The sequence below is a fragment of the Camelina sativa genome, chromosome 7, assembly GCF_030686135.1.
Source record: "Camelina sativa cultivar CO46 ecotype springtype chromosome 7, ASM3068613v1".
NCBI lineage: Eukaryota > Viridiplantae > Streptophyta > Magnoliopsida > Brassicales > Brassicaceae > Camelina > Camelina sativa.
In genome coordinates this window covers 20,043,628-20,070,157 of record NC_141886.1, presented here as the reverse complement: position 1 = coordinate 20,070,157, position 26,530 = coordinate 20,043,628, and the positions used below count along the sequence as shown (strand labels likewise).

The 26,530-nt window shown below is 36.6% G+C and overlaps 4 protein-coding genes across 9 annotated transcripts; 2 read left to right on the top strand and 2 right to left on the bottom strand.

The window, feature by feature from the left end:
- Positions 1 to 3,703: 3,703 nt before the first annotated feature.
- On the bottom strand, positions 3,704 to 9,379 carry LOC104701359 (urease). 3 transcript variants are annotated; one of them, XR_015562125.1, is made up of 18 exons: positions 8,979 to 9,379; positions 8,819 to 8,892; positions 8,670 to 8,715; positions 8,438 to 8,543; positions 8,112 to 8,254; positions 7,876 to 7,986; positions 7,417 to 7,580; positions 6,932 to 7,310; positions 6,741 to 6,849; positions 6,472 to 6,611; positions 6,223 to 6,323; positions 6,050 to 6,141; positions 5,728 to 5,857; positions 5,481 to 5,639; positions 5,180 to 5,347; positions 4,737 to 4,871; positions 4,554 to 4,625; positions 3,704 to 4,471 (listed from the first exon to the last, which is right to left on the bottom strand). XR_015562125.1 is itself a non-coding variant. In XM_010417027.3 (18 exons), the coding sequence occupies exons 1-18, from the start codon at positions 9,102 to 9,104 to the stop codon at positions 4,250 to 4,252; spliced, it is 2,514 nt and encodes an 837-aa protein (XP_010415329.2). In that variant the 5' UTR covers positions 9,105 to 9,353; the 3' UTR covers positions 3,704 to 4,249. The 3 variants fall into 3 exon arrangements, 1 of the variants encoding a protein (XP_010415329.2); XR_015562126.1 differs by having other exon boundaries at positions 6,223 to 6,378; positions 8,979 to 9,353; XM_010417027.3 differs by having other exon boundaries at positions 6,223 to 6,360; positions 8,979 to 9,353.
- A 1,103-nt stretch (positions 9,380 to 10,482) lies between these two features.
- LOC104701356 (uncharacterized) lies at positions 10,483 to 11,549 on the top strand. The gene is made up of 2 exons (XM_010417023.3): positions 10,483 to 10,555; positions 10,652 to 11,549. Exons 1-2 carry the CDS (start codon positions 10,553 to 10,555, stop codon positions 11,423 to 11,425), a joined length of 777 nt encoding a protein of 258 aa, XP_010415325.1. The 5' UTR covers positions 10,483 to 10,552; the 3' UTR covers positions 11,426 to 11,549.
- A 65-nt stretch (positions 11,550 to 11,614) lies between these two features.
- Positions 11,615 to 15,357, bottom strand: LOC104701357 (U-box domain-containing protein 7). Of its 4 annotated transcripts, none has more exons than XM_010417025.3 (6): positions 15,139 to 15,357; positions 14,682 to 14,755; positions 14,251 to 14,436; positions 14,040 to 14,147; positions 12,746 to 13,905; positions 11,615 to 12,650 (listed from the first exon to the last, which is right to left on the bottom strand). In XM_010417025.3, exons 2-6 carry the CDS (start codon positions 14,730 to 14,732, stop codon positions 11,807 to 11,809), a joined length of 2,349 nt encoding a protein of 782 aa, XP_010415327.2. In that variant the 5' UTR covers positions 14,733 to 14,755; positions 15,139 to 15,357; the 3' UTR covers positions 11,615 to 11,806. The 4 variants fall into 4 exon arrangements, with proteins under 4 accessions (XP_010415327.2, XP_010415326.2, XP_087315670.1 ...); XM_010417024.3 differs by having other exon boundaries at positions 14,682 to 14,750; positions 15,139 to 15,343; XM_087459544.1 differs by lacking the exon at positions 15,139 to 15,357 and adding an exon at positions 14,842 to 14,965 and having other exon boundaries at positions 14,682 to 14,750.
- A 4,522-nt stretch (positions 15,358 to 19,879) lies between these two features.
- LOC104704709 (G-type lectin S-receptor-like serine/threonine-protein kinase At1g67520) lies at positions 19,880 to 21,723 on the top strand. Its single transcript, XM_087458536.1, has 4 exons — positions 19,880 to 20,576; positions 20,680 to 21,030; positions 21,120 to 21,217; positions 21,514 to 21,723. The coding sequence occupies exons 1-4, from the start codon at positions 19,880 to 19,882 to the stop codon at positions 21,721 to 21,723; spliced, it is 1,356 nt and encodes a 451-aa protein (XP_087314662.1).
- The last annotated feature ends 4,807 nt before the right edge of the window (positions 21,724 to 26,530 follow it).

Here is a 26,530-nt window from a genome sequence, read left to right as displayed (position 1 = left end):
TTTTGTTCTTGTCAACGCTATAAAACACATATACTAGTACTTTTTTTTTATTTTTTGGGTGTTATGAACATGTCTTTCGAGCTTACGTCTTAAAGAATTGTCGAGATTACGTCTTTCACAAATTACTGACTATTGAGAAGGCACACATAGGATAGTGGAGCACTCATCGCATATGACATCCAAAGCAATCATGGTAATATACTATCTCCTCTAGTTTTACATTCTTTGATTCATCTTAACTCATATTATATTAATATATCCTTTAAGGATTGTATGCATTTATCACAATTAAACAAAGCTGCAAAAAAAGAAGAAGAAGAAGAGGTAGAAATAGAGACTTGTAGTGAAAGATTCGAAGAAGTACATGAAAGAAGTGATCCAGAACACGATTTTTATATTCTCTACAACTTTGTACATGTAAAAACTCATATAAGAACCTGATTTCGTTCATATATATGTTTCGTGTTAATTAGTTCCCAATTTAGAATGGCTCAACATCATAAATATTACAGCAATATGCATATTTGACCAGCCCCCACCAATGACGATAACTCTCATTTCGTCCATCCGGTCGTGGTGTGAGTGTTAGTGCTTTGTCTCTAAATTTGGGACTGATCTAAAAGGTGGAAATGTCTTAGATTCGTTCGATCTTTTAGGATTTTGATTCTTAGATAGATATGACAATCTAAAATCATGTGTTTTTTTATCCTTTCGTTCCATATTAGCACTACTATGATAAAGAAAAGGTCTTCAGAGGTTTCTAAAATTATGTGATAAACTCCATAATTTTTTTAATATTAATTATATTTCTTCCAACTTAATTATATTTTTTTTGCTTAAAGCATCAAATTAAGGAATAATTGAAAAAAAACTCTGACCACATACATGCACCCCATGCATATATACTCAATTACTCCCATGAACCATGGGGGGGGGGGGGGGGGGGGGGGTTAAAGTTTTAATTAAGCACATGCAACGAAATAAACAAATTATTAAACTTGGCGATTTTCTTGGACGGCCTGTAAATCCTCAAATTTCTCATTTGAACTTTTCGAATAAATACTTAAATACTTAAGAGGATAAGACAATATGTTAAGTCAATTAATAATGAAAAATTCTTGGGTTCATCTCCTACGGGTGAACCTTTTTCATTCACCCCCTCTAAATTCACCAATCAAAATACAAAAAAACGCCATGTCATATTATATTTATAAAATAAATCAAAATTTAAAAAAAAACAAAACAAATTAAAGAAACAAATTCTGTAGAGGTTTTTATTAAGGAAAATATATTGGTTTAGGTTTATAAAAGAGAATTAGGATTAAATTTTACAACTAAACAAAATTATATGTCGGTTTGGGTTTACAATAAAGTGGTTAGGGTTTAAATTTTATAATTAAACGAAATTATATGTCGGTTTGGGTTTACAAAAGAAGTGGTTAGGGTTTAGATTTTATAATCAAAAGAAATTATATGTAGGTTTGGGTTTTACAAAAGAGTGGTTAGGGTTTAGATTTTATAGGTAAACGAAATTATATGTCGGTTTGGGTTTACAGAAGAGTGGTTAGGGTTTAGATTTTAAAATTAAAAAAAAAAATATGTCGGTTTGTGTTTACAAAAGAGTGGTTAGGGTTTAGATTTTATAATCAAACGAAATTATATATCGGTTTGGGTTCACAAAAGAATGGTTAGGGTTTAGATTTTATAATTAAATAAAATTGTATTTCAATTTGTGTTTATAAAAAAGTGACTTCGGTTTAGATGTTATAATTAAAAACTATAATATAATGTTTAGAATTCATAATTTTAAAATTAATTGATATACAAAATTTGTTTCTTAAATTAGAAATTTGTTTCCATAATTAAGAGGGGGTGAATAAGAGAGGTTCACCCCTAGGGGTGAACCCAAGAGTTGTCCATTAATAATACAAGTCTATCTCTCTCTCTCTTTTTTTCATTCTATATGTTCGTTACTTCTTTATTAATTAATAAGTTTGTTATAGTATAAACTAGGTCTGGATATTTAGGTGTTCGGGTCGCGTTCAGGTTCAAGTAATTCGGGTTCGGGGTTTTCGGGTTTACTAATATAGGATCCGAACAAGTGTTCATATAATTTCGGGTCGGGTTCAGGTTCGGTTCTTATCGGGTTCGTGTTATTTGGGTATTGACTTTAAGAAACTTGTAATGTATCCAAAATATATTCGGTTATGGATAGTACCTACTCGAATATATCCAAAGTACCCACAAAAACCTGAAATGTACCCACAAAACCCAAAACACCTGAAATATAAATATACAAACAGTTGTATAATCTAACAAATTCAACAAGAAACAGTGAACTAAATCTTAAACAAATGAAACTGAGCATACCATGAAATCTTAAACAAATGAAACTGAGCATACCATGAAATCTTAAACAAATGAAACTGAGCATACCATGTCTCGCAAAACAATTCATATGTGATAGTGTGATATCGTGTCTAATTGTTCTCGGATATAAACATGTATCTTCTGTTCCTCGGGTTCGGTTCGGGTAATACCCGATACCTGTGGTTATTTGAAAACGAAAACCTATTAGTTATTTAGACAGAATTGGTTCAGGTCGGGTTCGGGTCGGTTTCTCGGGTTCGGTTTATTTGCCGAGGCCTAGTATAAACTAATTCTCCAAACCTTTTGGTCATTCATTAGTTACATAATTAAATCATATATTACAGCATATCCATTTAAATTATTACAGCTTGTCCGAAATATGAATCAATTCGAGGAACCGTGTGAACAGGTCAATTGTGGCCGAACCGTACGTACTTATATGTATGAACAAAGACGATGACCGAGAGATGCATATTATTATAATCGTAATCCAATTCATGTCATGCCAGTTGCCAACTGCCAAGTTATACCAACCAAACTAATGCTTTTTCTGCAATATACTAAAATTAAATCATTTCTATATACTAAACGAAGAAGAAGAAATCAAAATAGGGATTACATACATAAAATATGTTCCTCGTGGACAAAGTTTCGTATCGCCGAATCGTATAATCTGAACACTAAACTATATTTAAGACTCAATAAAATATATACTAAGAATGTCTAATGTCTATCGTCATGTGTGTGGATGCACATCCAAGTTATGATTTTTTCCAAGCATGATCTTCACGTAGCGTCCAGCTAAGATCTTTGTATTTGTATATATATCTTTATATACTATTATTCTATAAGAATCGAAATCATATATAAAAAGATTAAAAAAATCTGCAAAATAATTTTCTCTCAGTTTAAAATCACTAGACATTTGGAAATTTAATTTTGCAATGTATCTTTCTTGATTCACCAAACTTTTTTTTTTACTTGTATTTGTAATTGCATATAATTTTTCTTTAAATTAAGTAAAAACTCAAAATATCTAATACTAGTTTGAAGTGGAGGTATAATATTAAATACTCAACTTTTTTTTTGTCTTTTTGATATCAATCCATGAGGTTAGGTTAAGAGTCTATTTCAAAATCGTCTAATCATGTCCCTTTTCATGAAAGCAAATTGCATTATCGATAAAAATACAACTAAATTTTGTGCATATATGTCGGGGACACGATGCCACCCGCATAACTGGGGTAAAGGTTCACAGTGGAATGATATAGGTTCGTAAATTACGGTCACTAGTTCAACATGTTTTTGGTATATAGTAGGAGAAGTGGTATACTTTGTAAAATGATATAGGACCATGAAATTTAGTGAAATGAGTTTTAAATGACTCCAATAGCATGAAGAAGATCTTGAAACAAGATGGTGACACGCACTATAATAGAGAAGGAGAAGATAACAATCACATAAGAGCTCAGAACAATAATTCTCTGTAGATGTCTTCCAGAAATTGCTTCTGTAATGATGTAAATGCTTTTACCCCACAAGAATCAGGGGAAGTCCACTACTGGCTTCATGCCATCAAGAAACTAAGAAAGAGACATCACCTTATTGTGCTATGGTGGATCTGGATCCTCTAGTCTGACAACATTACTTCTTAAACTCACTATACTTGGTCATCTATTTCACCACACCCCTTTGCCAATTAATATCTGCTTCTCTCATTCCCTTTTGTTTGTTTGGTTTTTCAGAGAAGCTAATGTTGCAAATGAACATAAGGGATGTGGGTTATGGGTATATGCTTGCTATAGTGCTTTAGGTGTCTCATTTTAGCAAGCAAAGCCTATATATATAATGCGATAAAGCAACTGAATTTTCAGCTACCTTAAAAGAGGAAATAGTTCCGGGAGAGAGGGACTGAATCAGCTGGGGCACACGTAAGGACCTCGCCGTTTGCTGTGACAACGTATGTCTCTGGGTCCACGGTAATGTCCGGAAGCGTATCGTTCAGCTTCATGTCGAGTTTTGTGAGCTGCCTCACGTTGGAGACTGCTACAACCCTCTTATTGAGTCCATATACTTCTTTTACCTCGTTTCTCAAGGCAGCCTAGGATACGTAAGAATAAAGAAACTATACTTAAGTTAACTGATCCACAAATCAATTTGAGAAAGAGAGGAAAAATCCATACCTTGCTGACAAATGCAACAGAGTTTTCACTTCCGGCCTTTCCAAATGCTCCAAACATAGGTCTTGATGTGACCTGCATTTGGAAAATAAAGCAAAGAGTGTTATATATTTATTCAACCAGATAAACTTAAGAGACGTGTTGTTAAGATAACATGTCCAGAAACTAGTAGTCAGTGATGATTACCGGTTCAGGAGTGGGTATGCTCGCATTTGCATCTCCCATATTAGCCCAGGATATATTGCCACCTTTAATTATTATCTCTGGTTTTGCTCCAAAGAAAGCCGGCGTCCATATAACGAGGTCAGCCAGCTTCTTCTCCTGCAGAGAATGAAATTTTACAATCAAGTAAACAAAAACATTGAGCCTAATTGATTACAGACTTCCACTATTTAGCCAAAGTAAGGTTTCAGAGATTCCTAGTCTACAAAAATTACAAACACTACTGCTAGCTCTCTCACCCATAAATAATCTTATTAAAGAACGCAGGAAATAAACTGTGCATAAGTAAAGATGTTTCACATAGTTTTGGCATGTATTGGACGACAGAACTAAAAACTTGCAACAGGAAAAGAAATCTGTATAGTAACGATATAAGATGTGTGTGAGTTGAAGATAAGCATACATACCTCAACAGAGCCAATTAAGTCAGAAAACCCATTGGCTATAGCTGGATTTATAGTGTACTTTGCAATGTATCTCTTTATTCTCGCATTATCATCATCAGCTGTATTAGGATCAGTGGCACCCCTCTGAGCCTTCATCTTGTCAGCAGTCTGCCATGTTCTGCTTATTACCTGCAAAACAGAATTCTCCCATAATAAGTTTTCCGCTAAACAGAATCTAGCAAAGAGTGACAAAAGCTCTTCTGAGAACCTAGAGTTTCAAGAATTGATTTTCACAAAATGTTAATAGTTTAGAGGGATGAACCTCTCCAATGCGACCCATTGCTTGTGAGTCAGAAGAGATAATGCTGATTGCTCCCATATCATGCAATATGTCCTCTGCTGCTATTGTTTCAGCTCTTATCCTTGATTCAGCAAAAGCTACATCTTCTGGGATATTCTTGTCAAGGTGATGGCAAACCATCTGCTCGTGTTTGCACATGAGGCTATTAGCAAGACAAAAATAAAGTAATTCACCCTTAGTCATATACTTCCTATTAAATTCTTCATACCAGCATGTCAAGATGTTCATCTACAGTATTTTTTGTATATGGCCGTGTTGGGTTGGTTGATGATGGGAGTACATTTTTTACTCCACAAACTCTGATGATATCTGGCGCATGTCCACCACCCGCACCTTCGCTGTCCAGCAGGATTTAACAAAAATAGCACTTCAATATTTGCTTCAAATATAGGCAGTGACCTCATCTATTTTTATCAGCTAACTGTACTTCATAACTCGCTCGCATATGGGGAATTGGAGCAACGAATTTAAGATACCGAACATAAGTAAAATTAAGAAGCAAGGATGCAAGAAGAGGTCAGCTGATGAACCTGTGGTATGTGTGTATCGTTCTCCCTCGAAATGCATTGATTGTGTGCTCCACAAAACCCGATTCATTTAACGTGTCAGTATGAATGTTCACCTGTCAAATACAAACAATTGAGTACATTTGGAAACTTTCAAATTTGTTCCTTAAAAGAGGATGTCAGGGAAAAGCGCAGACTTGGATATCATATTCTTCTGCAACTGCCAAACAATTGTCTATTGCAGCAGGAGTAGTTCCCCAGTCCTCATGCAGCTTCAATCCCATTGCTCCAGCCTCCACTATATGACGAAGCTCTAAGGGTTTAGATGTATTTCCCTAACAACGATACATTTGCTAATCGTAAGAGTTCTAGTCAGCTATTGGTGTATCTGGTGAAACAAGATGATTACATGGATGCAAATCATTGTCAAGAAGAACATATCCCACCTTCCCTGTAAACCCGAAGTTTAGTGGCAGGCTATCCGTGGACTGCAGCATTAACTTCATATCGAATGGAGAAGGGGTGCAGGTAGTAGCACGTGTACCATAAGCAGGCCCAGTTCCTCCTCCAACCATAGTTGTAATGCCTGCATATAATTACGAGTTAGAGGCAAGTGATCTAAAAGACTTGCAATCTTATGCTTTCTCTCCATACATGACTATAGTTAATCTAGACAACATGAAACAAGTATATGCAGTCAGGCTACTCTACTCACCGCTTGACACTGCTTCGTATACTAATTGAGGACATATGAAATGCACATGACAATCAATAGCTCCAGCAGTTACAATCATTCCTTCTCCAGCAATAACCTCAGTCTTGTTCTAAGAAAAAAAAACAAGAGGAGGTAAGTAGCCCAAAAGGCCAAAATGGTAACTACAGTGCTTATATAGTGTATCAAATTACCCCAATAAGCATATTGCTCTGCACACCATGCATGGTATCTGGATTGCCTGCTTTTCCAAGACCGACAATATGACCATTTCTAATGCCAATGTCTGCCTTATATATTCCTGTATAATCAATTATCACACTATTGGTAATGACAGTATCCAAAGAAAGAGCTTCAGATTGCTCTATTCCTTGACCCATGCCTTCTCTTAGAACTTTCCCCCCTCCAAATACACATTCATCTCCATAAACAGTATAATCTTTTTCGATTCTTGCGTACAAGTTGGTATCACCTAGCCGAAGCTTGTCACCAGTGGTAGGACCATACATATTTGCATACTTTTCACGAGTAATTGTAGTTGTAAATCTAGAATCTTCCCCTGCTATCCCCTCACTGCAAAGAGATCAATTAAAACTTGATTTTGTTGGATATGCAAGTAAGGTGACCATGGTAAAACTCAATCTTGGAACATACAAAATCCAAAATAAATAGGACTTACCTAGCATTAGCATCTTCCAGGTGCCTAAAGCCTCCCCTCTCCAAGGTTTCCATAACAGCTGCCCAATTGACATCATCAACGGGACCGTCAACAATTCCATTCCCTCCCCTTATCACTTTATTTCCACCAATATTCACAAGTACAACGCTTTTTCTTTCTCCTGGCTACGAAAAGCATAACAAATATCACTGACAGGACTAAGAGGTTCATCCCTTACTAAAGAAAAACAACAAAAGATATCACATCAACAGAATGTGTAAAATGTGGCAACAGCAGAAAATCCCTCAACCTTTTTGAAAAAAATATTTTTAAAGGTTTTCTAATTTTCCTATTCCTTTCTCCAAATATCAGTTCCAGCACAAACACCATCTGAATAATACTGAAGAGTTTTCTAATTGAGGCCAAATCCATAGGTATAAGAGAAATGAAACAAGAGACAGAGATATTCAGAAATCCAACCTCAAATCGTGCAGCAGTTCCAGCTGGTATGTTTAAACGCATACCAAGAGCTCTACGTCTGTCAAACACCAACAATGGATTCACTTCAATGAAATGGTAGTGACTTCCAACCTGAAAAAGAGAGACTCTGAAAAATTGAATATTGAATTCTATCTCCATCCATGTAAAATCAATGAGAACTGCAATAAATTCTTTACAGTAAAACAGAAACACAGAAGAATGTCAAATTTACATACCTGAACTGGTCTGTCTCCAGTGTTGACGACGTTCAGAACCACTGCCTTCCTTCCGTGATTTATTATTATACTTCCATCTCCATATTTAATATCTCCCGGAATTAGATCCTCATGAGATTCAGGAAATTTATCCAATGAAGGGACTGCGAAACGAACGATCCAATAAATCATATCATAAGCAACCTTACATTAAACTTCCACAAACTTCTTATTTGGCATCAATGTAGTAATTTCTCACATGAAACATTCTAAGGAAAGTATTACAAACAAAACAAAACAAAACAAAACAAAAAGAAGTTAGTACGTGTGTAGAATATGCAACGAACCTGGAAGGAAAGATCCATGTAAAGCTAGTTCAAGGTTGCCGTTTTCAGACGAGATCGGTTCATGAACCGTGACTAACTTTGTACCATCACGAAACGTCCCTTCAACCTACATACAACACACCTAAACTAGTTACTATATGATAACTTGACACACCAAAAAATAGCAATGAACATAAAAAAGCATTTTGAAAAACTATACGAAAATCAACAGAGTTAATGAAAAAAAACCCACCTGAACCGTATACAGAAGATGTACAACAGCAGGAAGAACCTGTCTCCTGTTACAAAACACGAAAACAAAATCAACAGTATTCATAAGTTATAAATCAAACAAACCAAATAACACAAGAAATGGAGCGACAATATAATAATATAGCGTACCTTCCTAATAGTTGTCTACCAATATCCATAAGCTCCGCCACGCTTTTCTCACCATCACGAATAAACTCAAGAATCTACACAAACAACCGTGAAAACCATAACTTATATATAGTTATGAAAAAACAGCAGACTATATAGTTATGTACACTTAGCAGAGTACCTGAGTAGCAATGAGGGCAACAGCTTCAGTGTAATTAAGCCTAATGCCACGAGCAAGACGCTTCTGTGCAAGGAAACCTGCTTGATGAAGCTCTAACTTCTCAATCTCTCGAGGCAACAACTTCATCTCTCAATCCCCCCCCCCCCCAGTTTACCCAGAAAATGCGAAAAAAGCAGAGAGAGAGAGAGACCACGAAACAAAGACGTCGGGAAACAGATCGACGATTCCGTTACCGCGATAGAGACTAGATTTGATTGAAGTAAAAAGGAGGAGTTGACGAATCAGTGACTCGCAGAGAGTCAGTCACACAGTACAAAATTATTCAATCTTCAATTTTTTGTTTTAATCTAAATTTGCTTACATCATGCATATGTCATAGATTCCGATCCCTTTTTATTATTACTAGATGAATACCGCTATGTGCTGGCTTTATGGTTTACACTTTTTTAAATAATTTAATTTGCTAATAATTTGTTTCTTAGGTAGAGTTTATCTTTGTTTTTTTTATTTGTAAAAATCTTTGAAAAATATAATTTGAAGTTGATTGTTTTAATACTTCACGTAGGTTTTCTCATTTTGTAATTGAATTATTAGATACATATATGAACAACTTTGTCTGAGAGATTTAAACATTCTACAATTCTTGTCTAAAACTTCAAAAGAAAATATTTTAAATGAAAGTTTGATCTAAAGATAAATATTTTGTAACAAAGAGTTTTTTGGTTGAATAAATTTTTTACATTCATTCAAAAAAAAAATTAAGTATTTAGATATATTCATACTTAAGCTTTTCAATTAAATACTATGATACACAAACATTTTCTATTTATCAAGAATTGTAGATTGGCTAAACTCTTTAATAGATATAATTAAGATAGACATCTTTTTTTTATGTCAGCTCTTCAATTTTTTGAATTAAACTCTAGAATTTGGTTTTTAATAAGAATTTCATTCAGTTTTCTTTTTTGACAACTTTCTAAATATTAAAATAGGAAAACCAACAGTCATGAATTTATTCAACTAACCAATATCTCTATCAACTTTTCAAACTATTGACAAATTTGTAATGCTTAAACCATATGCCAATACATTCATGGTTTACGCCAAGAGGAAAAAGTGGTGCTTCGATTCACTCCTGATGTTTTTTTGTCTTTTGGTGATGCATTTATTTATTTGGGACATGTTCTAAGTTTCTCTAAATTAGTTATGTAAGTATTAAAACTGTTTGTGATAAAAAAAAAAGACATAAAAAATGTTTTATATTCCTTTAAATTTAGCTATGTTTGCTTTTAATAAGAATAGATAGATGACACTTTCTCCAATACTGATGTGTTACTCAAATAGAGAGAGTTGGCCATCTTTCATAATATACATTGAAAAAAAAAAATCCCAAAAAAAGGAAAAAAAAAAAAAAAAAGCGTAACCGCTCGTTCAAAAAAATTTGCAGAGCTAAAATCAAGATTAACTTATCACTTTCCTCTGACTACGTATAAAAACCCTCAAAACTAACTAAATTTTCTCAAAGTTCCTCAATCAATTTTTACGGGCGAGAAAAAAGAATCATTCCTCATAAAATGGTATGCAAATTTTGCTCTGTTCCTCCTAATCTTGATAACATAGCCATGTTTGGTTAAATCTTTTTGGTACGTATTGTGTTTTTTTTTACATGACAGGAGCAATCAGCGAGAAGAAGGCCGCGACGTCGTCCTCTTGAGACCTGCGGTGGTGTGTTACTATCCATGGCTCGTGTTGTTTACACAAGAAACCAAACTTTCAAGAAGAAGAAGAATCTTGCGTCTTGGTTTTTACAGAAACTGTTCGCATTCGTTATCTTCTTTGTTTCCTTGACAAGTCCGTTTCATCGCCATCTCCTCGCGGTTCTCTCTGTATTCGACGATCACATTCTCGCGTTTCAAGACGCGGTTGAGACTTACTTCCCTTCTTCTACCTTCGTGTTCGCTAAGATGTTCGATCTGCTCATCGTCGTAGAGACTCTCCCTGAGAGATTCGATGGATTCTTGAAGATACTTCCTGGTTCGATGAACAGAGTTGTGTGGCTAGATTTGGTGCTGGTTCATGTCATTTCTTGGCTTGGTTTGTTGGTGAATGTGTTGGGACGTTGGAGGGATAAGAACAAAGGGACCATGGAGAAAGAGATCACGGTCGATAGGAGTTTTAGCAGATCAGGATCTGTCTCACAAGAAGAAGAAGATGAAGCAGAGAAGGAGAAACTGTGGACTGAGGGGAAGAAAGCGACGTACAAGGAGGCATTGCAGAGAGGAAGCAGCGGTGAAGATGGTGGTGGAAGCACTGGTCGCAGCAACAGCAGCCGCGGTGATCCCATTTTGGAACTGTTTGAGACTGGTTGGATTCAGAATCCCATTAAAAGAAGTAGTAGAAGCGCTGATTCGCTCACCTTCTCTCGTTCTGATTCCTACTCCACCTGACACAAATGACGCATTAGCACAAGCCATTAGACTATATGTTCATTCTCTATCACAAACTTCTTGTATTCATTACTTTGTAAATATCATATTCTAAGTAACCTAAGTTGAAGATCCATTTTGTTAACTCTAGTGAATATCATTGAAACATAAGAAATTAAGAAGCTAGAAGGGTAATAAGAGCTTGTGTAATGATGTTAAAATTGGGGTTTTGTTTTATTTATATTTACTTGATATACATAGTAACAGCAAAAATCGAGTATAATCACAATGGGGCCTGTACATATCTTCTTCTCTATGATATAACTTCTGTAACTTGTAAAAAAAAAAACCCAAAGCATTTACATACAAAGGTTGTTTGAATATGTGATATTATCTTCTTTCTCACTGGCGAATCGAGTAACTTTTCTTCCAGAAGAAGCTGAATGGTCTTGCCAACGACTTTCTTCTCGACATGGATTTCGACAAGACTCTCGGTTCATAACCTTCAACTGAAGGTGAGGCAGAAGTTGTTGATCCATGGAGAGACATCGGTGCTGAGAGAGATTTCCGGGGAGGTTCCTTTTGTGCTGACTCATCTCTGTTTGGAGATGGCTGGTCACGTTGCTGCCGTTGTTCCCTAAACAACATTAGAAGCTTCTGAGACTTCTCTCTACCTCGCGTACTCCCGTTAACTGAGATTGACACTAATGATGGTATCACACCTTCTTGTAGCACCATTTGGATACAAGACTCCCTTCCTTTGCATAGAATCAAAAGACATGAAACAGCTTGCTCTTGCTCTGCCGTGTCACCCATGTCTAGCACTGTTGCTAGACTGCTGATCATGCCCTGTGATGATACGGCTTCATCTTTTCCCTCTTGGCTCGACGCTAGATTTAGCAGTACGGCTAATGATTTCTCTATCCACAAATTTTCACCTGTTGATGCGAGAAGGCCTTGGAGGCTCTTGATGATGTTAGATGAAAGGAGAGCAGAGATATTGGGGGAATATGTGGAAAGGTTGTAGAGAGCATGAAGAGCATCAAGTTTGCATTGGTTTTCGGTTGTTCCCTGAAGCAGTTGCACAAGGAAAGGTACAGCTTGGCTGGCACCTATCACAGACTTTGCTTCATCGAGACAGGAAAGATTAAGATAAAGCGCGGTTGCTGAACCTTGGGATTCAGAAGAAGAGATCATCTTCTCCAGCAGTGGAATCACCCCAGAAGTTAACATCAACTCTTTGTTCCTGCAGGCCATAGAAAAGAAGAACACAAAGAGTAAAGAGAAAGTCACAAATCTGTTATTGTATTACCAACTTTAACATAAGACGAAGATACTAACCTGTTATTGTTGACGGCTAAATTGAATAGAGCCATAGCTCCTTTATCCTGTGCTGCGACATTTTTTTCATCCACAGCTGATTCTAGAAACCGCAACAACGCTTCGACAAACCCGTTGGCTCCCATGAAGATCCTGGCCTCTTCATCATCCTTGAGCAATAGCCTGATCTTTTCTACAACCTTGCCTTTTTTATCCAAGTCCTTCTCCTCGTTTAAGACAGCCAATAAATCTTGATACCTCTCAAGTACATTTACATCAGAATCCTCATCATCATCATCAGACACGAAACTCTCTTCTGTGTTTTGTCGTTCGACTACAGTAGTACCATTCTCCTCCAAAGGAACAACTTTAATTCCCGTCAATTTACACGAGCCTATACTATTGACTGACTTTGACTTGGTGGACTCAGAGTCAGAGAGAGCTAGTCTCCAGTAGTCAAGCTCTTGAGATTCCGGCGGTCCACTAGGGATTTGAGTGCCATTCTGTTCACACCAGCTCGCAATAAGACCTTTAACACAGTTATTGGGAGTCAAGGAGAGATGTGGGAGCTGCTGTTGAGTCTTTGGACAAGTATTATGCCCATCACTGAACCACTTTTCAATACAGACCCGTTCATATGTCTGCCCTGAAGCAATAATGACAGGATCACACATAAGTTGCAAAGATATGGGGCATCTCAGTTCTTCAGGTGGAACGGGCATCTGTCCTGATTTTACGCCGTTCATGGGATTGTCGTTCATAGAACCAAACCTAGATAGCTGGCGGCCAAACCCATGAACACTCCCATGATCCTCAGTAGGAGAACATGGATTTGAACTCTGAGAGTCATTCTCATCCGAAATCTCACTTCTGAATAGCTTGGAGCATTTTCTCATAAGATGCAAAAGATAAGCCACAATTGATTCTTTACGCTTGTCTTCTTCTGCGCGTGCCCTGTCAACGAGTTTCTTTAGAGCTCGTCTTTCCGCTAGAGCCACTCTAGAAGAAGTGATACTGAGTCTAGCAGCTGCGCGGTGGAAAGTTTCAAGCTCGGTGTTGTCATTACAGTTGTCAAATTTCTTCCCTTGTTGGAGCAATGCAATAATCTGATCACCAACTTCCTTCTCTGATGGATCAAGCATGAACCTGGTGTTCTCTAGTTCACCAACAATTTCCAAAATCTGAAGACAAAAAAACAAAAACCATTAAGACTTATTTAGGGAACCCTGAAGAACATACTTGTTAAGAAACAAGTGAACTAGTCTTAACCAACACAAATGAGACAATGTGCAGAGAACTGAGTAATCAAGATCACCTGTGACCCAATAGAGCTAGGAACAATGTCTTCTACACGTTTAAGACCATCAATGAGAGCAATCTTTGCTTTCTCAAATTTTAAAAGAACAGCATCCCCTGTTATGGCCTGTTGCGATTGAAGAAAACGGGAAAATTAAAGACGGACACAACACAAAAAAAGAGAAAGCGTAAAACTCGTCGAAAGAGAGAAAGGTATGAAGACTACAGACCAAGTAAAGTTTACTACACTCAGAACAGTGCTGAAGAATATTCTTAGCCTTCTCAAGTGCAATATGCAAAGAGCATAAGGCTTGAATCCCTGATTTACTCCGAGGTCTTGCTCCTTCCAACGACGGAAAGATTGATAGTACTTTGCATAGAACTCCAGATAGTTCTTTACACATATCTCCATGTAACTGCGTGTTTCCATAATAAACAATAAAGCTTTTATCACAATCATATAACATCAAAAAAAAAAAAAAAACACAACCCTCTTGAGATATTGAACACAGATGATAGAAAAACTGATTCATTTAAGATTAAACCCCAATTTAGAATTCGAATTGAAACAAACACAGCCCTAGTTCTCAAGAAAAAGACTCAAATGATGATGATTTAAAATCAGATTCCAACTAAAACAATACGATTTTGTAACCCGAACCTTAGCATCGCTAGCCGCGAATAGATTCTCTTCAAGCTCTGTCACATCCATTGATTCCTGACCCAAACTCTAAACTACAAAATTTACCCAGAAACTATTATAAAAAAAAACAGAACAATGAATCATAACTACAACAAAATTGATTAATAGAAATTATTACCTTGATATGATCTTAACCCAGAAAACAAAAGAAAAAAAAAACAGAAATTTTTATGCAAAGATGGAAAAAAGTTTGCAATAACGGAATTGAAACAACTCCCCAAAAATCGGAAAATTTTACGGTTATTAGAAACGCGAAAACGAATTTATATTATTAAACAAAAAAAAAAAGAAAACTAAAAGTAAAGCTGCGAAGAACACGTGTGGAACCAGCAACAACCAAAAATGGAAAAGAAAAAAAAAAACAGAACAGAAGAACAGAAGAGATAAGATAGAGGTCAAGGGACACAAAACATACCGGAGAAATTGAGACCGGCCACGGTGGTGACGGCTTCATAAAACAAAATCAAGAATATAGGTGAGTAATTAGGGTTTCTGTTCTTGGCAGCGATCCATGGGGGTTGGGTTGAGTTGAGTTGTGAAGAGAGAGAAAGATTTATGATCTTTTTGAGTGGTGGAAGTACTTAAGAATCTCTGTAACCTAATTAAATTAAGTTAAGAACGGCATTACCGTGACGTTAATTAATATTTTAATTGGCTAATGAACGGTTCTTTTTAATAATTTAATTACTTGTTTTAGGAAGTTTTGCAAGACATGTAAGTTGTAACTGAGTTTTTTCATAATTTAAGTTTAATACTAATTTGTAACCTTTTTGACTTTGGTTTAAAAGATTAATTTTGGGTTAGTTAGGACTAAGATAACGATTCGAAGTATAGCAACGTCATTTTGGGTCTAAATAACCTCTCATTTTCATAAAGATATTGTGAAAATGGTGTTGCTATATTTCATAGGATCTACCTTAAATTAGTGAACGATTTAGATCTCTACAAGACCTATCTGTGGGGTACTCTATCATTTAATTACTGCTTAGAGATTCTCGAAAACAAGATCGTAAAGCGTTCCGAGCGTCCCGAGCATTACTTGAATAGTTGGGCTTTACTCTGCTTCATTACTCTGTTAGAGGTTTTTTCTGACTTAATCAGAGGTTTCTTTCTGAATCACATACTTTATTTTTGAACTCTACAGATATTTCCTTTCGAATGTATTGCAAAGCTCAAGAGCAAATATCGATTTGATGTACCATGAGCAAAGAGTACATGTCTACGGATGTGTTAGATGGAATTTCACAAAACGGGTGAAAAAGGATATTCACTGGTGCTCCTCTGAGAGAATCCTCTTCTTCCTCTTCTTCGTTTTGATATTGAGACTGTGGCTCATCACGAGGCTGAAAAGGGTTTTCATGGGGCTGTGACTCATCACTACGACGTGCCAGATCACGAGACTGAAAAGGGGAATATGGAGGTTGTGACTCATCACGATGTTGTGGCTCATCACGAGACTGTCCTTTCAAAGCTTCTAATTTTACTCTCATGTCACAAATGACATTTTCTACTCTGTAGAGTTTTCTTCGAATTCCATCTTCTCCCACCTCTAGGTTTGTCTCTAAATTATCCGGTTTTCTTTTTCTTGTGTTCTTTTTGACTTCAACAACCCGGTTGGATTGATCTTTTTTCGTAGAGATGATCCCAGCAAATTTTCTTTTGTTGTTCCGTTAAAACATGTTTCCAGTTGTTGATGGTGGGATGATATGTTTCGGGTTCTTTGACTTCTGCCACCAGATGACGCTCATCAATCTTAGGTACCAAAATAAACTCGATGTCCTGTAAAATTAAAAAGCAACGAACTATTATCGCAAAACACGTTCAGCTAAAAAGGGAAATTTCTAGACAAAGCAACGAATTATGATAGTTCAGGAATCAAAGTCAAACTAAGAAACCAGCATACCAAAATCAAACTAACCTTATCAGTTCCTAATGACTCGTATATGCCATCCAGTGAATATCCTTTTCACCCATTTTGTGAAATTCCATCTTACACATCCGTGGACATGTATTCTTTGCTCCTGGTACATCAAATCGATATTTGCTCTTGAGCTTTGCAATACATTCGAAAGGAAATTTCTGCATAGTTCAAAAATAAAGTTTGTGATTCAGAAAGAAACCTCTGATTAAGTCAGAAAAAACCTCTAACGGAGTAATGAAGCAGGGTAAAGCCCAACTATTCAAGGAATGCTCGGGACGCTCGGAACGCTTTGCGATCTTATCTTCGAAAATCTCTAAACAGTAATTAAATGACAGAGTACCCCACAGATAGGTCTTACACAGATCTAAATCATTCACTAACTTAAGTAGAACCTATGAAGTATAGCAACGCCATTTTCACAATGCCTTTTTGGTATTATTAATTAATCTTTAAAAAAAAAAAGAGTTTAATAGTACATGGTTAACCTTTTTTTTGAGAAGAGATTAGTGTGTTATGGTTTAGCAAATAGTGCTTTTTTGTTCATAAAAAATGTTAGTGGAAACATGAACTAATTGTCAGTTAAATTATGTTATCCCACTTGAATATTTTTAACATTTTATTTTATTTTATTTTGTAACGTTCTACCAAATCTTCAAATTGAGTTTTTTTCTTTAATATATTCTTCTTTTTTTCGTTGAAAAGGTATTATATTAAAAGATTAATCAATTTTAAGATTAATATATTCTTTAATATATTCTAATTACATTTTCTTGAACTAAAAACCCACTCAAAGATTTGCTTCTTCCATCCACCAGGCGAGTTGGCGTTCTTTTTTTTTTGCGCTTTTTTGATAATTCATTTCGTGTGCTTTAGTTTTCTTAATTAATATTTTAATTCAGTTTACATAATATAGTTTATACTTTATACTTTGATCGAGTTCAGAATGCAATTAATTTATTCTCTAGTTAAGTTATGATACGATGATCACGAAATTATATAAAATGTCTCCTATTTATATTAGGGGTGGACATTACGATTCTTTTTGCATTCCTTTGTGTTTATTGGAGTAGATTTATAAATAAATATACTTCAAAAGTAAGTTCTTGTGGCTGTCAAAAAAAGAAGTTAGTTATTTTGTTCTTTTAACACATTATCTAAATATTTCAAAAAGAAATTATCTAATTAATATTTATCATATATATTTCACATGAATCAATGTTATACAGTAAAACCTCTATAAATTAATAATTTTGTGATCAAGATATTTTATTAATTTATGGATATATTATTAATTGTTTAAATTTTTAAAATTATGAATTGAGACAATTTTAGCAAAATAAGATTAGACTTTTGGATATTGTAAATTTTATGGTTTTGGAACTGAATTTGTATTATGTCTGTTTTGAGATGTGTATGTGAAAAGTTGAATGGTCGCTAGAAATTTATCGGAATATTAGTCTCCTATGAAGCAGTGTTTGGTTGTGTTCTATGTGCGTCCTGCGGTTGATAATTAATATCCAGGTCGAGATATCAATAAATTACAAATATCGTAGACAAATTCACTTATACACATGACATATTTATGAATACTAATATTATTTTTTATATTTTAATAGTTTATTAAACTATAAAAATGTAAATGATGTATATGTAGAAATTGAAAATTTTAATTATTTTAAGCTATTTTTATGACATGTTATAGAATATTTTATATCATTATAGTTTGAAAATACAACATAACAATTGTTTTATAGATATGAGCTTTAGAAAAATCATACATTATTATATCAGCATATATATATATATATGTATATATATATGATTATTAATTTATGATATTATTGGGATAATAATTTTTATGGAGATTTTCAAAAAAAATATTTTATTATCTTATCAAATTTGTTATTTTTTACACAAATCTGACTCGAACCAGCAAAATTTATTAATTTATCGTGTTTATTAATTTGTAGAGTATTAATTTATAGATGTTTTACTTTAAATCGATCCACATAAGTAAGTAGACAATAATACTAAAGAGAAGGAAAATCAAAACTTGTAATAAATCTCTCTATTATTAAAACTGAAGTATAATTGCTAATATAACATTTTATTTGTAAGATTTACATAATAAGTCTTTACTATTTTAATAAATATCACAACTTAAAGTTATTATTTGTAATATAACAATTTAAAACTTATATTTACATCATTTTCTTTTAAATGGTGCAGATCTTATTACCTATTCCATTATTATTTATCTATTAAAATGTAATTAGTTATATGATAAAATAAGTTATAAACGTATAATTTTTATAACGAAGAACAAGTTAAATGTAAAATGTCAAGATTATATGATGATATAGTTTAATACTAAAAAAAAGAATATTTAACGTTTTCGTATAAAATAAAATTCAACCGTGTACTATCTACTAAACTATAAACGGCGAAGGAGACGTTAATTGTTGTGATTCGTGAATAGTAACATCAAGAAAAATCGTAAATACAGTTGTTGATTATTGATACTAAGTTGAAATCTTTCGAGTATACAACAAGACGATCACGCACAAAGAATTTTGACAAAAAGATCAAATGTTGCACTCTAAAAATCAAAAGAGAAACCCAAATAAAACATGTATGTCGTGTCGAGGAACTACATCAACATCACAATAATCAACACAAGTAGGCGCTTGCTAAAATCCTTTAGAGACTCTACTGGGTTGTACCCGTTGGAGATGGTTTAAATAACTAAAATCCTTTATGACCTTACTAGTCTTTGCTACTATCTTGATGAGTTAATTTCCGGTGAAATATGCAGTTTTTTTCTTAAGTCTTTCTAACCATTAAAACAGGGTCATTAACTCATTATGTTGTGGTCGGACAGTTGTTTTCTGGTCAATCAACACAAGTAGCTTTTGGTTACTACTTTTTTGCTTCCAAGAAAATGATTGAGACCTATATTTATATTTATTCTTTACGAATATGAAACTGTGAAAGACTTTTTTGTCTTTATGAAATATAATACAACTTAATTAGTGTCTCCTTCTTGGTTGCTAATTTGTTGTGTAATAGCTGTAGTAGCTCGGAAACTTTAACGGACAAGACTTCAAATTTGTCTCCAAGCGTGGAGTTGAACTTCTGAGTTTGACTTTGATCACAAAAGATATGTCTTATAATCCACTTTTTAAGAGATCAGTATAATCTATCTTCCAAAGTTTCAGATTGTCTCTAATTAAGTATGTGGCCAAATAGTATCTTTCTCAATCTTTTTATTTTATCTCTCTTGTTAAGGCAATCATGGAGTGAAACAGATACGCTTCATCAGGGCCAGTACTTGAAAGATGGGCAAGAGCTCGTCTCTGCTTTCAAAATCATCAAACTCAAGTTTTTCAACTTCAAGAACTCAAGAAACTTGTATCTTGGGATTTGGTTCAACGATCTTTATTTTGATCCTGATGTCCGGGACAGACCTGTCTGGATTGCTAACCGTAACAATCCAATCTCGGACCACTCTGGAAGCCTCACAGTGGATTCTCTTGGCAGGTTGAGGATTTTAAGAGGATCATCAAACATGCTTCTTGAGCTAAGCTCTACGGAAACCACAAGAAACACAACCTTAAAGCTTTTGGATTCTGGAAACCTTCAGCTCCAAGAGATGGATCCTGATGGATCGATGAAGAGGGTTTTGTGGAAAAGTTTCGATTATCCAACCGATACCCTTCTTCCAGGGATGAAACTAGGTTTCGATGTCAAAACCGGGAAGAGATGGGAACTTACATCATGGCTAGGTGATACTTTACCTGCTTCTGGATCTTTTATCTTTGGGATGGATGCTAATATTACAAACGTATTGACCATCTTGTGGCGTGAAAACATGTATTGGTCAAGTGGGCTCTGGTACAAGGGTTGGTTTTCTGTAGAGGAAATAAACGAATGTGATTTACTCTTTTCCTTCGTTTCAACCAAGAGTGGACAATATTTTACGTATTTAGGGGGTTCAGAACGATGCCGGAACATTTTTTCCCACCATAATGATAGACCAACAAGGCTTTTTGAGTAGAGCGCAGATTCATCAGCAGCAACGTACATGGCAAAGTTCTAGGAATCCGAATTGTTTGGCCGCAGGTTACGTAGTCTCGAATGAGCCATATGGGTTCACTTCTTTCAAAGTGACGGTATCTTCTTCTTCAAGCAATGCTTTTGTACTTAATGAGACTGGTGGAAGGTTAAGTTTAGTTGATTGCAAAGCTATATATGTGCAAAACTCTTCTTGTCTTGCATATGCTTCAGCCAACCTAGATGGTACGGGATGCGAAATTTGGAGTACTCGTCCTACTAACAACGGGTCGTCTTCTCATATACCTAGAACTATATTCATCCGTCTAAATGGTAGATAACTTGTGGAACTATATAATCTGTTTTTTGTTTTATTGTTGCGCTTAATTAATTCACTGCATCAAATTTATTGGACACTTAAGTTTTGTGGACTATGGAATGTGGTACGCTTAGAGAAGAGAAAGGTGGAAGCTTGGCATATTGTAGTGGCATCACTGTGCCTAATGATACCTATGATTTGGTTTATAATCTATCTTGTGTTGAAGAAATTTAAAGTAAAAGGTAGAAAAATAGTATCAGAGTTACTCAAAACACTAATTGTCCCAATTATACTAACAGGTTCACCTTTTTTTTTTTTTTTTTTTTTCTGAATCTAGCAAGTGTTATATTCCGTGGAATATTCTACTTTCTATGGAGAGAAATCACTCCAACAAGGTACGTGATTATAAGCATGTATCTTAAAATGGTCGTATTGAGTTGAGAACTGTGTGTGTGATTTTTGGCTATTAATATATGTTAGTGATTGGTTTCATACAGAGGAGAGTTATATCGCTGAGGGTTGGTTCAACACTTGACCTTTACTACGTGAATTGGGAATTGATAGGAGACCAACACAAGAGAAGTGAAAGGAAGAATAATAACGAGCTTCAGATTTTTAGCTTTGAAAGTGTAGAGTTGGCAACAGATTACTTCTCCGATGCAAACAAGCTCGGTGAAAGAGGTTTTGGTCCTGTATATAAGGTATAGTCCATACTCTTCATATTTTTTTTTATATTAACTTTTTAACTTATTTTTTTTAATAAAATGTTAAATTATATTCAAAAGAAAAATAACTGTTTTACAACTAGTGCAACACTTTTAGATCATTGTCCCCTTTCTTGACTAGAACAGAAACATAATTTGAAAAAGAGAAACTGATACTAGGAACGGGACTGAAACCAGAGTTGTAAAGCCTCGTCGAATCTTCTATCCCCCATTAAGCTAATGGACAACAACTTATCTCTCACTTGCCTGTCTATCCATGAGATAATGGTCTCTGCAGTCTTCGGTGCGTCGCCGTGTCTTCGACCATTTCGTTCTCGCCAAACGGTATAAACCACCACCTAGAACACATAGCGGATGAGGAACCCCCGAACCAGTTCGAGACGTGGATTCGATAGATAAACAAGCAGACTCGACCAATCATTTGAATGTTGTGTTGTAAGCAGACCCTTCGCCATCGCCGACCACACTGAAGAGACAAAAGGGCATTGGAAAAAAAGATGGTCTCGAGTTTCCAAGACGCTTTGACAGAAAACACATGTGCCAGCAGAACTCCCGTTCCACGCAACCATTCTAGCCCCCATGGACAGACGGTCAAGAGCTGCTAACCAAACACAAAAAGCAAATTTCGGGGTCGCATGACCAAACCACACTCCTCGATGCCAATCTATCGTACTCGAGGTTGTGCGAATGTGATTCCAAGTGTCTCGTGTGGAAAACTTGGTACGAAAAACATCATTTCGTCCACGCCAAACTGTTCTATAAGGACGCGGTTGACGTTGCTGCGAAAACAAAAGCAATGCCTCCTCAATATCATTTAGCTGATCAACCCTATGTCTTCTTTCACCTATGATGGGCCCAAACATCAGCCAAAGTACTCTGCCAAGCTATCCCCATATCCAGAGCTCCACGGTCCCCCACCACATCCGAGAGGGTGCCTAACCCCGACCAGTTGTCATACCAAAAAGAGGTTCGTTCCCCATTGCCCACTTCCACCCGACATAAAGTTTTTGCTAGATCCCGATACTTAAGCAAACGTTTCCAAATCCAAGACCCTAGAGTTGTGGAACACTTTACTGACCAGAAAGAAGATTGTTTCAACAGATTTGTAGTAACCCATTTCACCCACAAAGATTCACTTTGAGAAACTAACCGCCAGATCAGCTTCAAAGAGCAAACAAGGTTAGCTTCCTGAAGTGATCTCAGCCCTAACCCTCCCTCAAAATTTGGCTTACAGACTGCTAACCAAGAGACCTTTGCTTTTCGAGTATTCATCTCTGTTCCCGACCACAGAAATGCAGAACACATAGAGTTTATTTCGTCTAGACATGCACAAGGCAAAATGTACGCACCCATCCAAAAATTACAAACACTCCATAGGACTGAGGAAATCAAGTTAAACCGACCAGCAAACGAGAGATGCCGGACCGTCCATGATCCAATCCTCTTTCGAAACTGTTCCATCAGCGGTAAACAATCGACAAGAGTGAGACCTTTGGTGACTAACGAGAGCCCCAAGTATCAGACAGGTAAAACCCCCAGTTCAAACAGCACCTGAGCAGAGTCGAGTGTGTGAGTATCTCCCCCTTCTAAGTAGAGCGTGGACTTCTCCATACTAATTGAGAGTCCCGAAATCTTTTCAAACTGTTTAAACACCGCGATGATCCCCTCAATAGACCTAAGCTTGCCATCATATAAAACCATCAAATCATCTGCAAAGCTAAGATGAGTGAGATTTAAACTTCTACACCGAGGATGGTACCCAAATAACCGTTCTCTCGCTGCCCTGTCCAATAGTTTAGAAAGCACATCCATACAAATGACAAATAAATATGGCGACAGAGCACATCCTTGACGCAAACCGCGAGAGCTCCTAAAAACCCCCGCTAACTTACCATTCACTTGAACCAAAAAAGAGGCTGTAGTAACACACAGCATGATCCATTGAATAAACGGTGGAGGGAAGTGCAAAGAGGATAGGTCTTTTGAGAGAAAATACCATTGTACTGAGTCAAAAGCCTTCGATATGTCTATCTTGATAGCACACCGTCCTGAGAGAGAGGGTTTATGGTAATCTTTAACTATCTCGGTGGCCAGCAACACGTTCTCAATTAACAATCGGTCCTGCACAAAAGCGGATTGATTGCTAGACACAAACTTTGGCAACACCCTCTTCAACCTATTTGCAATAATCTTGGAGATTACTTTATAAACCACATTGCAGCAGGAAATAGGACGATAATCTTTCATGCTTACAGCAGACACTTTCTTGGGGATGAGAGCCAGAATGATAGAATTTAACCCTTTAGGGAGGAAACCTTTGGCAAGAAACGACTGAACCGCAAAGACAAAATTTGTTCCTAAAATCCCCCATGTAGATTTAAAGAACTCAACAGTAAACCCATCCGGACCAGGAGACTTGTCATGTGGCATAGAAAAGAGTACCCTCTTAATCTCCTCTCCCAAAACCTCCCGGGTGAGAGCATGTTGATCAGCCGCAGAACATCGAAAAGGCAAGAGAACCTCAAGATCCTCCACCGTAGAGCCCTCAAAAGTACTAGGGATAAGTTGCAAGAACTCGCGAAAATGTCTCTCAGCTTCCTCCTTAATTTCATCAGCCTGTACTACCACTCTTCCATCCTGGCATTATAGTTCCTTTATAGTATTCATAGCTTCTCTCACTTTAACCGCTCTGTAGAAAGCTTTATTGTTACGGTCGCCTACTTGTAGCCAGTGCAACTTAGATTTTTGCTTGAGATACTTCTCTTCCAAACCAGCCAGAAACTCCCATTTCTTATAAGCAACATTCTCCATTTCCATTGCTTGTTGAAATGGATGTCCCAAATTAGCTTGTTGTGCTTGGCATAGCAAATCATAAGCTTTCTTTGTTTTCCGAATCAAGTCTCCCATACGACGCTTAGTCAGTAACCTCAAACCTGGTTTCAATCCTTTCAACTTCTTTGAAAACTGAAAAAGTGAGGAGGTAGACAAGAACAGGGGTTGGGTGCTTTCCCAGTAAGAACCGACCAATGGTAAGAACTCCTCCATATCTTTTAGCAGGTTGACAAACTTAAAAGGCTTACGCCTTTTGTCCGGTGTATCAACACCACCCGATACCATGATTATGCATGGTAAGTGATCTGAGCAGCCTCCAGCGGAAAATACACTATAGGCTCGCGGATAAGCTAGCTTCCAAGCAGAATTAACCAATACTCTATCCAATTTCTTAAGAATCAAATCATTTTCTTGCTTGTTACACCAGGTGAACAGGGGACCATGATAAGACAGATCCGAGAGCGAACAATGATTAACCACGGATTGAAACGCCCGCATTCCTCCTGTCAGAATCGGATGATCATCAGCTCGAGAATGCTCACACAAATCCAACGTTTCATTATAATCACCAACTAATATCCAAGGCTTATTACAGAGAAGAGGAGAATCATGATGATCCTTGATCTCTTGCCATAACACCTGCCGAGCCTCTGCATTACTCTGCGCATAAACAAAAGAGCAGAAAAACTCTTCAGGTTCATCTTCTAACTTCACTGAGCAGGTCACCATCTGCTCACTCTTGTAAAACAGATCTAACCTCGCAGACCCTTTCCATAGAATCCAAATGCGACCACGTCTATTATGTTCATAATTCGTCAAAATAGTCCATCCAGGGAACAAACTACGCCCCAACCGTTGAGCTTTCCCTTCCCTCACTCGAGTCTCTAACAAACAACCGAACTGAAAAATTTTTCCCTCCACCCACTGTTTTATTGCTGAATGCTTAGAAGATATATTTAAACCACGTACATTCCAGCAAAAACCCGACATATTAATATTGTAGGGGAGGTTTCGTGCTCTGATCCTTAGGGGAACCCCTATCAGAAGGAGCAAGAAGGTTTGAAACGGGTTTAGGAGCAGTTCGATTACCATGAAGCAGATAAGTCTTCACTGGCGGATCCAACTGGGTACCCCGCTTAGCAGCTAGACCTGTTTGCCGAATTATTACATTTCGATTGTTGAGAGAAGTGTGAGAAACCCCTTCCTCCCCAGAAACCTCGACCGGAACAACTCCCAAATCTGTGTCCTCCTCCTCTAGGACCGAGTAAGAGTTTCTTAGAAGAGAGCCCTCACCAAGTATAGGAGGCACCTGTTGTTTCCCCGGACTACCTCGACCCGATTTTGGCGTGATCCACTCATTCTCCACTTCATCCCGCATATCAGACCCTACAACAGAGGAATCTGGGATCAAAGCTACCTCCAAACCAGCAGGTGCACAGACAATGCCTGAAGTAGAACAAGACTTCACCGGAGACAGAGACTTATCTGGAACATTCTGAACCAGAGACACTGCTTGAGATTGCTTCTCCGAGACGTTATCCACCACTGATAGGCAGGAGGAACTAACATGTCCCCATTTCTGGCAAGAAGTGCACCGAGGTGGAAGCCAAAGATAACTATATTGAACAACAAACTCAACCTCGCCTTCTTCTTCACCTGACAAAACATATTCTCGGGGCAATTCTTTTGTTAAGTCAGCTTCTACCAAAATTTGTGCCTCCTCAAAAGAAGAACATGCTTCAGTTTTTGGATGCAATCTAATTGGTACCCCCACTGCACTTGCTAAAAATTCAATACCCTTGTCAGTAAACATCGTGGGAGGAATGTTCTTAAGAGTAAGCCAGAGGGGAATAGACTTCATGGTCGGCTGAGCATCTTCCGCATAAGGGGACCACTTTGATACAATCATAGGGAGATCAGTAATATTCCACATACCCCGACTTAACACCCGATGCCG

What these genes read in the sequence shown, in the direction of transcription:
- LOC104704709 (XM_087458536.1), top strand. Translation starts at nt 19,880, where the DNA reads ATGTGGCCAAATAGTATCTTTCTCAATCTTTTTATTTTATCTCTCTTG. An exon ending in TATATTCATCCGTCTAAATG is followed by an intron (nt 21,031 to 21,119) that starts GTAGATAACTTG and finishes TGGACACTTAAG; the next exon opens with TTTTGTGGACTATGGAATGT. An exon ending in CTAATGATACCTATGATTTG is followed by an intron (nt 21,218 to 21,513) that starts GTTTATAATCTA and finishes GGTTTCATACAG; the next exon opens with AGGAGAGTTATATCGCTGAG.
- LOC104701357 (XM_010417024.3), bottom strand. Translation starts at nt 15,177, where the DNA reads ATGAAGCCGTCACCACCGTGGCCGGTCTCAATTTCTCCG. An exon ending in GGCCGGTCTCAATTTCTCCG is followed by an intron (nt 14,751 to 15,138) that starts GTATGTTTTGTG and finishes TTTGTAGTTTAG; the next exon opens with AGTTTGGGTCAGGAATCAAT. An exon ending in AGTGTAGTAAACTTTACTTG is followed by an intron (nt 14,148 to 14,250) that starts GTCTGTAGTCTT and finishes CAATCGCAACAG; the next exon opens with GCCATAACAGGGGATGCTGT.
- LOC104701359 (XM_010417027.3), bottom strand. Translation starts at nt 9,104, where the DNA reads ATGAAGTTGTTGCCTCGAGAGATTGAGAAGTTAGAGCTTCATCAAGCA. An exon ending in ATGAACATCTTGACATGCTG is followed by an intron (nt 5,640 to 5,727) that starts GTATGAAGAATT and finishes AAACACGAGCAG; the next exon opens with ATGGTTTGCCATCACCTTGA. An exon ending in ACTTAATTGGCTCTGTTGAG is followed by an intron (nt 4,872 to 5,179) that starts GTATGTATGCTT and finishes CATTCTCTGCAG; the next exon opens with GAGAAGAAGCTGGCTGACCT.